General features: G+C 49.1%; 1 protein-coding gene across 1 annotated transcript; it reads right to left on the bottom strand.

The window, feature by feature from the left end:
• Nucleotides 1-6,173: 6,173 nt before the first annotated feature.
• On the bottom strand, nt 6,174-9,755 carry LOC112882076 (LRR receptor-like serine/threonine-protein kinase). The gene is made up of 2 exons (XM_025947056.1): nt 6,932-9,755; nt 6,174-6,839 (listed from the first exon to the last, which is right to left on the bottom strand). The coding sequence occupies exons 1-2, from the start codon at nt 9,753-9,755 to the stop codon at nt 6,367-6,369; spliced, it is 3,297 nt and encodes a 1,098-aa protein (XP_025802841.1). The 3' UTR covers nt 6,174-6,366.
• Nucleotides 9,756-14,285: the final 4,530 nt, after the last annotated feature.

Raw genomic sequence — 14,285 nt, 5'->3', positions numbered from 1 at the left:
GCCATGTTGTGGCCATCAGGCACAAACTGACTGCAGTCAAGCCATACCTGTTTTTCTGAATACTTGTTCCCTGTAGAGCCACGAAGTTGAAACGAATGTCACGTTCTTCACTCGACCTACCTCTACCCATTTATCAGCTTGCTGATGCTTCTGCCCCCCTCTTTTGGTACGTGCCGTACATTCATTCATGCTTCTGAATGGACAAGTTACGAACAACATTGAGGTGACGGAATGCAGGCACTTCGCCCGCAGTGATTCTAACTCGCAACTTGCATGTGCGTATCGTTTGGTTCCTCTTGTGTTTCGTTGCACGTGTCATAGAATCTTGCAAGCATGTCAGAAGAAAGTGTTGATTTTTTTTTAGATACGCCTGAGTGTTGATGTGTTTGCAAATTCGGTAAACCTAAGAGTTCCATGAACTAACAAGGTGGCCCGAGCTAATAACGCCGCTTGTCTGATTTCAGCTATCATAATAATAAGTAAGCAACATTTATCTTTTTTTCTATAACAAGTTTTCTTTTTTTTATCATACTCGTGAGGTACCTGTGTAGGTTCTTCTCCTGTTGTCTTTCTAAACAATTACATCAATGTACCATCTTCTTTATTACGCGTTGATACGCGTTGAGCAAGCCAATTTTCTAATTAACAATCAACATCTTAGTGCACATCTGGTCAAGGACATACATAGAATAGGCCTATGCTCATTTATATTCTCCTACTTCTTTTTTAGCATATTTGGCTCTAATCTCGGATATCCTGAACTGGATCGACTTCATATTATCCTATTATTTTTTAGCACATTCAGTCCGGTTTTTGCATATTTTTTTGAGTTATGCTCTCAGTGTCTTTCTCAGCAATGCACCATCTTCTTTTCCATGCCTTGAGCAAGCCAATTTCCTCGCTAATAATCACAATCTTGATGCATGTGCAGTCCATTGACATCTTGAACTAAGTCTTCCCTCCTTGATATTCTAATGATGAATCTAGACCTCTCCACCTTGTTATTTGCTAACTTTTCTGGCTATGTTTAACCTTCTTTTGTGCCTTTTGTCTTGCCTAGGGGCGAAATTGCCCTTTGCTGGCGGGTCAGCAGATCTCGATGGAATTGTGCAAAATAGTAGGAAAATACTATATTGCACTATTTTTGAAAGTTAAAGAACTTATTATGTAATGGGAAAGAACCTATGGCCAATTTTAGCTAGCTTCGCCCCTAGTCTTGCCTTAGCCTTCTATGTGTCCTTGTTCTTATCTTTTTGGTATGGTTCCTCTCTACATCATGGACATACTACATACTGATCTATAGGCTATCCACTTTTCCATTCATCGAGCGGGCATCACCTGCATATCCATTATGATATTCACATCCTTTTGTCGCATTTGCTTCTGACCAAAAGGATTTCCAAATCCTTAATCAATCACTCGGTCTTAATGTGATGCTAAAACTGATCTTATAATTAATACTTTCATACTTAAATTAGTTATATTTGTATAGCCTCTGTCGGAGGGAATCTCCAGCCGGGTGGCGGAATGCACCAGCCTAATCCTAGTTTAGGAAGAGTTTGGGAAGACCTAGTAGCGCTTGATTGATGGGCCAATGAACACGGGAAGGACACGAGGATTTAGAGTGGTTCGGGCCGCCGGAGCGTAATACCCTACGTCCACTTGGGTGTTGTATTGCTTGAGAAAGCTTGGGACTTAGCAGTTGGAAGCTGTGTGAGCTAGGGTTGGAACCTCTCTAACGGGTGCACTCTCCCTTTTATAGTCTAAGGGAGGTGCTTACACTGAACGGAGCCCTGACAGGTGGGCCCGGCCAACAGGAGCCTGTTATATGAGAGATATGGAGATCTTCATCTCCAGCTCCTCTCTGTAGTCCTCACGATCGGGAAGTTGATGTGCGTATCTACAGCTAAGATATGGCCGTGTGCCGCCTTGCCGACACAGTGACTGCTGTCCGTGTTACCCAACAGTGGAAGCCGTGCTGCCACTGTTGGATCAGGACCCTCTGATAGGCGAAGAAGCAGCGCTGACCCTGCCACGCCGTCGCCTCCGCGCGCACTGTTGCAGCGTACGCCTCAGCACACCTGCAGCAGGTCATCATTACTCACGCGCGCGGCGTCGTGATGTGACTACACGCCGTCTGCCCGCGCGCAGAGCACAGTGACACGCCGCCTTGGTAACAAGTGGGCTTACCGTGGTGTCAGTTGGGCAGATCATGCTTTGACCTGGACACGGACAGCCCACCCACCCGCATTTAATGTGGTTGTTGGGCTGGCGTCCCGCGGAGGGCCTTCTGCCACGGGCATGTGGCAGGGCCGGCCTTGCAATTTCCTCCGTGGCGGCACGGGGCGGTGCCGGACCCCTTCCCGGAGGAAATAGGGGGGTCCGGGTCCCCGAGGCCAGTTGGAGAGGCAGGCGTATAGGGGCCTGGCTCCCACACGTGGTGGCGCCGGATCCCCTGGGGGGTCCGGGCCTGTGGAGGCCATCCCCGAGTACCTTGTCCCCATGGGCATGGGGGCGCCGGGCCTATACGAGCCTGGGGGGAGGTCCGGAGACCACGATCCCAGCTGTCGGGTCTGGGCCGTACGTCCCATCTCCCAGAGGACAAGGGCGAGGTCACGGATAACCTCGTGTCAATCAGGGCAGACAGACTGTCAGATGACTCCCTGACGGGCTAGGCCCGCGAAGATGCCAATCTCCTCGTAGTGGACTATTACGACCTTCTGGTCGTTGAGCAGTTCCTTGGCGATGATGGAGGATAGGCGGTCGAGCATGTGGTGGCGCGCGTCCACCACGATATGCTTGGCGCACACGCCGGAGCCTAACACCATCGCGCCCTCCTGTGAGGCGATAGCGAGACGCTAAGGGTCTAGACACCCTAGCAGGAGGTACCCCTATCCGTATGTACCGACAGCCTCTTTATTCAGATATTTTAGAATAATGCATTTCAGAGATGCTATGACATCCCTAGTATAACTTTTCCATGGCTATTACTAGGAAAAGGTGACTGGCTCTCGTTGCATAAACATAAACATAAATCCTCAACTACACCATACCACAATGCAATAATTAAGTTATTGCTTAAAAAATTACGGAAGTTGTTAACTAATTATGATTGATTAAGTATTGTATGAAATAAATAAATAAATAATGTATCGCATCACAATTTACTTTCACGTGTATTGTCTCTTTCCTTCATGCTTTATCTCCTTAAGAATGGAGAGGGCGATGATGGACATGGGTGCTACAGTGAATTCCCGTCATGTCCTTTTTATGTTGATCTTGGCTATATTCTTGAGCTTTTGTTCCCATCCTATTTATATTTTGCAATGACAATTTGTATGTAGAGGCTATTATCGAATAGAAATATTTTTTTCACCGTTTGTCCCTATCCATCACTCACCTCTCATCTCCACGAAGCAAACAAGTCCACGGCTGCAGAGCTACACAACATCTTCACCCTCTTCATGTAGCTCTTACTCTTGTTGGTCCTACTCCTCCATCTCTACCTTGTTGTATATTCCATAGTGATACGCTTGCACAAGGCTCACCAAGACACTGCATGTCTAATGCTGAGGACTATCATTTAGTTCAGGTAAGCACTCGATCAATCAGGATCATGAAGACGTTAATTTATTCAGCGATTCTCTCCATCTCCAAAGGAGGACATTGATAGCAGCTCAAGATCATCAAACCCAGTGTTTCCTACATTATTCATGATTGCTACGTTCCAGCTAACCTCCATAAATTACATCTAAGTTGTTTCCACTTCAAAAGAAAAAATGAAATAAATCAAGTGTAGATTCCGTGATCGATCAATCAAAGGGAATTTCGTTCTTTATTCTGTTAGCATTGCATCCTCTTGTAGCTATTTATCTTTAAATATGTTGCACAGGAAATTTCTAACCGTTCCCTTGTAAGTTGTAACCGGTTAAATTGAACCAATGTCTACTAAAGTTGAGTTCGGACTCTCTAAATCGATCAACTGAAGTCTGCGGCCTATTCTTTGAGAAGTAATAGGACGAGTGTTGCATCCTTCTCATCCATCTTGATGGTTATGTTGTTGCTTATCTGCATCTCATTGCCTGGGAATTGCAATGTATTGATCTCCATCTGCATAGTTCGACTTTAGCTCCTCAAGTCAATCTCACCAAGGATGATTTCACAATAAAGATTCAAGCAAATAGTCTAAAGACGTGTGAAATGATGATTCGTGCTTATCGATCTCCACCTGCCAAGTTCAATATTGCCACCTCGAGCCATTCCCACTAAGGATGCTTTTGTAAAAAGGAATCAGGTAAACATATTAAAAATGTGTGAGGCAAATGGAGGTGATGATTCATAAAAACTGTAGGATGCTCCATAGTTAACTTGATTGACAAATAAATATATATTTGCTCTTTTTTCTCCTTCAGAACTAATACATCACCGAGTAGAGCTATATTTGTTTAAGTCATGTGAGGGCTGCGCATTCCAAGAAATATGAGTTTAGATTGGTGTCCGAACCTAGTTCATGGAATTAGTTAGTTCTAACCCTTCTCCCTTCTCCTTCTGCCTTTTTATCATTTGCACGCTACATAAATTTCTTATTTGTTTGACCTTGGTCAATTTGGCCAATGGAATTAGGTAAAGGTGGGGGGCTCGTCTCCCTATTATTTCCATATTAAAAGAAAAATAAACTAATTTTGTTGTTTTGGTACACCTGGATGTCATTGTCTTTTTGAAAGTACAGATGAGAATTTAGGTACACGTACCTGATCTTCCTTGTCTTTTTCGAAAAGTACGTATGAGGAATTAGTAAAGAGTTCTTTATCTTATTACTTGTATATTCTTTTCCTTTCTATATTTATTATATGTATATTATTTTCTTTTTAGCAATAATCTTATAACTCTAATCATATTTGATGTGGATTCTTTAGATTAATCTAGGCCATTAAATCTTTGTAAAATCCAAATCATATTCAATATGTACTCCTTTTGTCAAGTGTTAATTTTTCTTTTTTCAATTCCGAATTCAGTTATTCTAATCATATTCATTATAGAATTTTTGGTGAAGTCCTAATTTTTTATTTTTTAAATTTCAAATTTAGCTAGTTACTAATCGTATTTGTCAAGACATCTTTAATTATTAATCGACTTGATATGGACTCTTTGAGTTAGTTTAGACCGTTAGATCTTCATAAAATCCGACGATGCAAATTCTTCTCTATTTTAGATTAACGTGTGAATTTTTAGATACTTTCAACGAACGTGATAATTTCTTTTAACACTTTCTTGTATTAATATAATAGATAGATAGAAGGTGAGCAAGACTTCAGCACCGCATACATGGGTCTTGCTATTCTTGGGCCTTGCACAGCGCTCAGATTTGACACGCTTCACGGGCCTTGCATTTTTGGGCCTAGAAGAGCTAGATTCACGAAATATCATTGGGGTTAGCACACACAGAGTACTACCAGGGTTTACCAGGCGGCGCACCAGCGGCGAGGGGGGGCGGCAGACAGCATGAGGCGCGCCAGCGTGGACAGGGACACTGGTCACGCATCATTAGTGGCGAGACGACCCCGTCCCGCCCGCCGTCGGCACGAGGCGGACGTGCCAACCGCAGCAGAGAGAAGTGAGGAGAAGATCAAATCATCAGGCGAGGAATCATTCCAAAAGGATGGCACCTGGGCAGTAGCAACCCCACCGGCCTGATGGGCGCCTGATATGATCCTGACGAGCGCGCGCGAGCGCCTAATCACTGCAGGTGGGGCTCCCCAGCATCCGCTCTGAATCCGGACAGCGAGTGCCTTAGCGCACGGTTGCTCTGCTCTAATGCGCGCCCTCTGGGCTAATTAACCCCATAGAGCCACTGTGCAAGGACACGGATTTGGGATTAGGGTTCATTGAAGCCTACCAAGCTTCGAGGGAAGCCATTGTGGCAAGTGGGTTGTTGCTCATGATGGTAGGGGATGGGCGGAATCGAGTTGGAGATGGGGATGGGGATGAAGGTCGTTGGTGATGAATTACAATGGCTTGAGGGCGATGCCGGCAGCCCTGCCGCTTTTGGGGTGGCAAGGGAGATGATGAGATGTCAGAGCCACGGGAAGGAATTTTGGGTACTCGTGGCCCCTAGAATGCCCGAGCGGCACGCGTTTCAGATAGAGCGAGATCTTGAGACTTGACACGGGTTGGGGCCAAAAAGTCGACTCTAAATCTGTTCTAGAATCGAAATTCTTCAGGTTAATGTACAAGGGCAATTACACCTAAGTACAACATCACCAGTAGCACGCTGGCTAATCAACATACTGTTTTATGGCTTGCTAAGCTGCTAATAGTAATTTACTAAGCTCACTACGCTCGCAAAATTTTTGTTTTGCAAACCCGTCAGGCAGAATACTCCGAGGCGGCGAACGAGCAGCTCGAAGACGGGCCCCCCGAGCGCGCGCCCCGCACCGGCGACACCGGCACCGGAGTGGCCGCAGCAGCGGCGGCGGCCGGCTGCTGCTGCTTCGCGTCGTCCCCGGCCGCGGCGGGGTGGCGGATCTCCTCGAGCAGCGCCACGACGTCCTTCATGGCGGGCCGGTCGTCGGCGCGGCGCGACACGCAGAGCGCGGCCACGGACAGCACCTGCCGCATCTCGTGCGTGTCCGCCTCGGAGGCACCCGCCCGGAGCCGCGCGTCCACGAGCTCCGACGCGTCGCGCGTCGCCTGCGCGTGCTCGCGCACCCACTGCACCAGGTGCGCGCCGCCCGGCAGCGTCGGGTCCAGCGGGTGCCGCCCCGTCAGGATCTCCAGCACCACCACGCCGAAGCTGTACACGTCGCTCTTCTCGCTGATCCGCTGCATCGACGCGTATTCTGCTTTGGCCAAAAGAAAGAAGAGACAATTTTGTCAGAAAAATTCCATGAAATTTGTCGTAGGATAGAACCACGAAGCGCACGATCTTGACCTGGTGCCATGTAGCCGTACGAGCCGGCGATGCGCGTCTGCTTGCCGGTGTCGAGCTTGGAGCTGGCGGCGGAGAGGACGCGGGCGAGGCCGAAGTCGGCGAGGTACGGCTCGTAGGCCGGGCCGAGCAGCACGTTCATGGACTTGACGTCGCCGTGGAGGATGGCCGGCACGCAGTCGTGGTGGAGGTACGCGATGGCGTGGGCGACGCCGAGCGCGACGTCGAAGCGCGCGCCCCACTCGTCCGCGGGCGCGCCCTTGGCGGCGAGGCCGCCGTGGAGGAGCCCGCTCAGGCTGCCGTTGGGGAGGTAGCTGTAGAATAGCAGCCGGGTGCCGCCGTTCGCGGCCCACCCGAGGAGCCGCACGATGTTGCGGTGCCGAATGGAGCCCAGCGCTGCGATCTCGCTGCGGAAAGCGGCCGACGTCGCCTCGTCCGACGACCACATCTTCTTCACGGCCAGGGTGTAGCCGTTCGGGGTGTCCACCTTGTACACGACCCCCGAGCTGCCGGTGCCGATCACGTTCGCGGACGTCAGCCCGCGGAGCACGTCGTCCATGGTGATGTCGAGCTTCTGGTACAGCGTCACCTCCCACGTGCCCTCGCCGTGGATGATGCGCCCGCCGCCGCGGCGGTGCGTGCGGGCGAGCATGTAGGTGGCGGCAACCAGGAGCAGCGCGCTGACTGCGGCAAGCACGGACATCGCTACCTTTAGTGATGAGATGGCCCCGCGCCGCGAGGATTCGTCAGACCCGTCGCCGACGACGAGGTGCCGGTTGCCGGCGAGGTCGCTGAGGGGAAGCTTCTGGAAGAACGGAGTGTTCGGGAGCTCGCCGGAGAAGGCGTTGTAGGAGATGTTGAGCGTGACGAGGTTCTGCAGCGCCGCGAGCGGTTCTAAGGTGCCGGAGAGCTCGTTGTGCGACAGGTCCAGGCTGCCGAGCTTGTCGAGGCCGGCGAACTGCGACGGTATCTCCCCCGAGAGCCGGTTGCAGCTGAGGTTAAGCGAAATCTCCAACGACGGTAGCTTCCCGAGCTCTGCTGGGATGCCACCGGTGAACGCGTTGCCGCCGAGGTCCAGCAGCTGGAGCTTCTCGGACGAACCGAGCTCCGGTGGTATGCCGCCGGTCAGCCGGTTCTTACCCAAGTACAGCTTCGTCAGCTCCGGCATTGACCCGATGCTGGAGCTCAACGGCCCAGCGAGCTGGTTGTCGGAGACGTCAATCAGCTGGAGACTGCGGGGCAACGTCTCCGGCAATGCGCCGGACAGAGCATTTGAGTGCAGGTCGAGGAACTCGAGGCTGGCACACCCGGAAATGGCCGCGGGCACAGGGCCGACGAGGTGGTTCTCGCTCATGTCGAGGAAGTTAAGGTTCTTCAGATTGCCGATCTCGGCGGGTATCGTGCCGGAGAGCCGGTTGCCGTTGAGCCGGAGGCGGTAGAGGCTGGTGCAGTTGCCGATCTCCGGAGGTATGAACCCGGACAGCTCGTTGTTCAGCAGCAGCAGCTTCGTCAAATTCTGGAGCCCGAACAACTCCTTCGGGATCGGGCCGGTGAGATTGTTGTACGACAGGTCAACCGCCTGCAGGCTGGGCGCATCGGCGAGGCTCGCCGGCACGCCGCCGGTGAGCCGGTTCTTCCACGCGTAGAACAGGGTGAGGTTGCGCAGGCTCGGGAAGTCGAGGCGGATCTCCCCGGACAGCGCGTTGTTGTCGACCTCGATGTCCGTCAGCGACGTGCAGTTGGAGAGCTCCGGAGGGATGACGCCGGTCAGCTGGTTCGTGCTCAGCTGCAGCTGCTGGAGATTCGGCAGCCCGCCCAAACTCGCCGGAATGCTCCCGGTAAGGGAATTCAGCGACAGGTCAATGAGCGTGAGCTCCTTGCACTGTCCGAGCTCCGGGGGAATTGCGCCGACGAGCTGGTTCTGCCACAGAAGCAGCGTTTGGAGCTTCTTGAGCTGCCCAATTTGCGCCGGTATCGGCCCGGAGAGAGAATTCTGGTAGAGATACAGGCTGGTGAGCTCGGTGCAGTTGCCGATGGACTCCGGGATCCGGCCGGAGAGCAAAGTGGTGTAGATGGCAATGGTCTGAATCTTCTTGAGCTGCCCGATCGTCTCCGGAAGGCTCCCGGAGACGCCGGTCTCCGCGAGGCCGAGCATGGTGAGGTCGGTGCAGCCGCCGATCTCCGGCGGCAAAGGTCCCTTCATCCCCTGATTCCCGCCGGCGCGGAGCACCTGCAGCTTCTTCAGCTTCCCAATGCTCGCCGGGATGGGTCCGCTCAGCTCGTTGTCGTAGAGGGTGAGGTACGTCAGGCTGGCGAGGTTGCCGATGTCGTCGGGGATGGCGCCGCGCAGGGAATTGGAGTTGAGCGCGAGCGACTCGAGATTCGCGAGCCGGCACAGCTCGGGCGGGATCGCGCCGGTGAGCTGGTTCTTGCTGAGGTCAAGGGTGGTCAGCTCGCCGTACCCGCCGATCTCCTTCGGTATCGCGCCGGTGAGGTTCGTGCCGGAGAGCACCAGCGTCTTCAGCGACGCCGCCAGCGGCTGCAGGTTGGCCGGGAGCGGGCCCTGCAGGTCGACCGAGGTGATGCCCAGCCCGACGACGTCGCCGCGCGCGTCGCAGGACACGCCGAACCACCGGCACGGGCTGGCGTCCGCGGCGCGCCACGACGCCAGCGCGCCGCTCGCCGGGCGCAGCGTGTCCTTCCATCGCAGCAGCGCCTGGCCCTGCTCGTTGACGCAGTGGCACGGCGGCACCAGCAGCAGCAGCGCGCAGGCGAGCGGCACGAGAAGCGCGGGCCTCAGTGCGGCGGCGCGGGACCGCGGCGGCATTGGCGGCGCGCGCCTCGGTGGCGAGTCTGAGGCGGGCGGGTGACGTGACGAGAGGCGAGGGGGGCGGCAATGCGGTGGATGGCTGGCTTGGTGAGGTGGCGCCTCTCGCAAGCATTGGGATTGTAGAGGGGGAGACCCCATGAATTGTTTATACAGGGGGAAGCACAGGAGATCTGGATCCAAATGAGCACCAAGCAATGGATACAAAAAATTCCAAAACCAAAGAACGGACTTTGATTGATTTGTTCCAGTGCAGTGTGGTGACAGTGTGCTGCTGCTGCTGCTAAGAGCAGGCTTGATTGGATCTTGGCCTGAACAATTAAAGATACTTGTACCTGAACTAGTTTTTAATCAGGAAAAGGATACTACTGGATGCGGTTTTACAAGTGATGGGGAAGATGAGAGGAAGGTGGTGTGGTTGGTGTCATGATCTGCAGATGTTTATCCCCAGTTGGTGTACTTATTGCAGCCATTGCAGCCTCCCTGAATTGTTAATTGTTGCTGCTAGTCTTTGGAGGTGAAAACATCTCTTCTCCCTCCTCGTGTTCTGTGAAAACAGGTTACTGCTAATTCTCTCGGTAATCGGGCTTTTATCCAATGTTCCATGGAAGAGCATTTCGAATGCAGTGTCAGTTAATTCTTAATCCCTGCTCCTTTGTACCGTTGGCGCAGGAGTTGACAGTGGCTCTTAGTGCTGGCTGCCTTTATGTGTATGCAACCTTCTAAAACGTTTTCTGATGGCAGTGCTATGGGCTGTGACAGTGCTGCTTTACAGTAACCTCCTTGCAGGTACAACTGCTCTTCTGTGGATCTCCTCCTTTACAGTGATAGTACAACAGTAAAAAGAGCACATCTCACGTTGCTAACTGAACATGCCAAGTCCTGGTGTTTACATTTGCTTTTCCGTTGCCCACATCATCTTGCTTGCGAATTTTACAGCCATACAGACCTAATCGTTTGAGAAGTTGCTACATGATTTCAAAATATAATGCTTTCGCATTCTTCTCTTTTCCGCAGCACTGATCAACGACTGATCCATGAGCTCAAATTGCTCTTTCTGCAGCCCGGTAACAGGTGAATCTGTGGATGAAATTCAGAAAGCATGTTCAGTCACATGGATAAGTTTCTGCAGAAAAGGAGATCACCGTGATACTAGAACTGGCAGAACCTTATTGCTTGCTGTGAACTCATCATGGGCATCAGAGAGAGGCCTGCTGGTTAAACAAAAGGGGTAAGACAGGGAATAAGAGAGGAATCTTAGGGTGCACATGGCAGTAAGTAAAGGGGGTGAAGATTAGTACAATGCAAAGCATAAAAAAACTTTCAGCAACTTACCCATGTGAATAGTTGGCAAACCGCTGGAAAGTAACAGAGAAAGATCGGATGTGCGGTGATAAAAATAAAAATTTTCGAGCACGAACATGTTCATGCCTTTGAGTGGAAGGGACAATGAGGAATAAGATATTAAGATAACCACCCTATTGCACTTAGTTAAATCCATGGATCTATCTTAGCTTAGCATCATCACCATGGCTGGTAGATTCCTTTAATTTGTTTAACTAACATAACATTTCAACATCAAACTTACAACATCAAACAATATTATTCCTATATCATGTTTCGATTAATTCAGATCAGTTGGTCACCACCACATTATTTTATTCAAATGAAATGTTAAGAAGATGAATTGTTCTCCGGTTGCAAGATTTGAATTTCAACTTTAAGAGGGCCTATTTCTGTTAGCACTAGTCATATTACTTATGACTTTTACCTTGTATCAGTAAACTTGTTCCGAATTTCATGTCAACTATGCCAGATTAACTTATACCAACTCATGCTAATCGACCGTCATTCGCGCCAAGTCGTGGTTAGAATGTGCCCACATGGGTGATGATGGACAAGCCAGGAGACATGTTAGGTACCACACATGGTTGATAATGTTTGAGTAATATGGGGTGTTGGTAAACATCAAGGGAATATGAGGCTGATTTGGATCCAGATCCCATCAAGGGCCGGGTTATGGACAATATGGAGGCAGGGAGCACATGGTTAAGTTTGAAGCGGACTTGACGCGCAATTGGTTAGGATAAACTCTGTACCTTCTTTAAACTGAGAGTCACAGTTCTTTGACAGCTAATTCTTCCGTTAGTTCTCTGACAGTATGACATTTCTCAGGCTCTTACCTGCTGCCAAGATCTGATCCTATACATCATGTTCCTTCAGTAAAAAAAAATGCTTGTACCATTTTTTCCTATAGAACTCCATCGACTTTACGCTGATAGATCTGATTGGGGAATAACTATAGGTGCCCTGTCAAAAGGTAATTAGAATTGATTGTCGGTTTAAGAACATTCTTCACTGAAAGGTTGAAAGTCGAAACAGTTAAACAATGTTGCAGAGGACACAACTTCCCAGTTCCCAAATTCAGTCATTTTTTGCCTGCAAAGAGCAGAGCAAATGGAAATCTAGAAGTAGCCGTCAGAATTGTTAGGCATCTAGCCAGCTAAATCACTATATAGCTTTGGGGATCACACTCTCCAGAATTCATTACGTAGTTGGCTATATGTAGTTGTTGGAGTCACATTCTCCAAAATCAGAACAGTTAAATCACTGCTGCACAGCAAAGAGCTTTTTCAGTGTCTCATAACGTCACTCCTTGCTTGCAACCGATAGACCGAAACTATCAATCCAGATTGCTAGGAACAATGCTAAACTGCTCAGTGGTAAATATTCGGTGTCATTTACAGTTTAACCATGGTAATTTCTGTCAGATAAGAACATTCTTTCACCAACAAAAAGCAATACTTTAAGATGGTGTTCGAGGTTCTGTTAATCTGCTTGCAAAGTGTACCTATGAAATGCTACATTAGTTGGCCCAAACAAAGCTGGACAGGAATTGATGATTTCGGGGCATCTGTCCGCTGCGCTGAGCCTACCTGATCATAGCTTTCCGTGTTCATCTAGGTTAAAAATTAGTAGCATAGGGAATGAGAGGGACACAGATTCGGTTCAAACTGATGAACATAGATATGAAAATTAGGTCGAATTGCACGAGTCTTATGAAGTAGGATGGAAAGCTATAAAAAAAATAGGACCTTCCCCTGCATGCATGAAAATATATAGAAGATTCAAGCAAATCAATATATGTTTCTCCCAGGACATGCAAATGAAAGCCGAGATCCAATAATTCATAACGAATCTTGACGCCTTTTGTTAACCCCCTCACGTGTTGTTCGCTACAAATCCTAGAACTGGATATGGATGCAATCATGGCCACACCATTAGCTTAACACACTTGATTTTCATGGCATTTAATAATCGCTCATTAAAATTTGATATAGTTCAATTATTGCAAATCGACAACTTGTTCACATTTAAATCATCAGAAAGAAACTTCTCACAAAAACTTTTTTATTTAAAAAGGAAAAGTGGATCTACTAGCATTGCTGATGAGAATGGATGGCTACCACCTGACCTAACCTAGACACTCTGGTAGTTCTGGCGGCACTACCCCATGTTTGATGTTTTTCCCGGAAGACACGTTGCCAAAGGATGAGTTGTCGCAAGCTTTGGAGCACACAAAAAAGAGCACACCCGAATCACTGCCGCCTGACCTTTCCATGTTCGCATTGGAAGCTCCGAACTTTATGCATGGAGGAAGAAGTTACGTATACGAAGCAATGCAAGAATTGGGATTTTGAGATCCATGCCCACCCTATGAGACCTGCAAGCTTAAGGCCTTGTCTGGAGCATGGGGATTTCACCATTTTCTTCCAAGAATCCGCTGTTTGATGCGAAACCCTTGCGTTTAATTTGAAACAGGACCCTGATATACATACTATTTTATTTTTTGGTCACATCAGTGTCTTAGTGGTTGGAGCTGAAATTGCACTCCTTGATTTCAGGGTTTTGCTGCCGTAGTACGCGCACACATTGATACTTGCTTTATCTTCATGTCTGCAGGCATTATGCTATACGGGGAAAAGATTGCAGCTGGGGCATGCACACCAAACTGTTAGTGCTGACAAGAGTTTAGGATTGGTATTATCTTGACCGTTCTTTTGAACTGCTTACATCAGAGAAAAGATGTGGAAGATCCACACGAAGCGATAATAAGAAAATAAGCACAATATAAACAGCTTTGCAAACATGTGCAAAGGTTAAATGGATGGAATCTTGACTAGACGTGCAGCGTGCATGTATGAGTGGGGCTGTTTGGGGGCCAATAATACCAACTTTATGATTGCCGCACCAACCTTTGGATGCACTCGTGTGTATCCACATAGTGCATCCCGAAATCAATCTTTATCATTTCTCAGTCAAGACTTGGCGTCAATAATTTTTTCGTAATCAACATATTTTAGTTTCAAGCTTTGGATTACAGTTGGATTGATTCACAATGCAAGAGCAACTCGTGGGGGCCAATTTTTGCCATTTCTTCAGTCTGTGCAGGCTATAGTTTCAGAGGAGCAAAGGAGATGCACTTGGATTAATTCTACACCATGGCCCATAGGTAAGTGATTTCAATTT

The sequence above is a fragment of the Panicum hallii genome, chromosome 2 (genome assembly GCF_002211085.1).
Source record: "Panicum hallii strain FIL2 chromosome 2, PHallii_v3.1, whole genome shotgun sequence".
Lineage (NCBI taxonomy): Eukaryota > Viridiplantae > Streptophyta > Magnoliopsida > Poales > Poaceae > Panicum > Panicum hallii.
The sequence above is the reverse complement of the archived record's forward strand: the minus strand, read 5'-3'. Positions and strand labels throughout refer to the sequence as shown.

Excerpts from the sequence above, each read along its gene's own strand:
- LOC112882076 (XM_025947056.1), bottom strand. The coding sequence starts at position 9,755 with ATGCCGCCGCGGTCCCGCGCCGCCGCACTGAGGCCCGCGCTTCTCGTG. Across the intron at positions 6,840-6,931 it reads GTACGGCTACATGGCACCAG|AATACGCGTCGATGCAGCGG; the intron begins GTCAAGATCGTG and ends TGGCCAAAGCAG.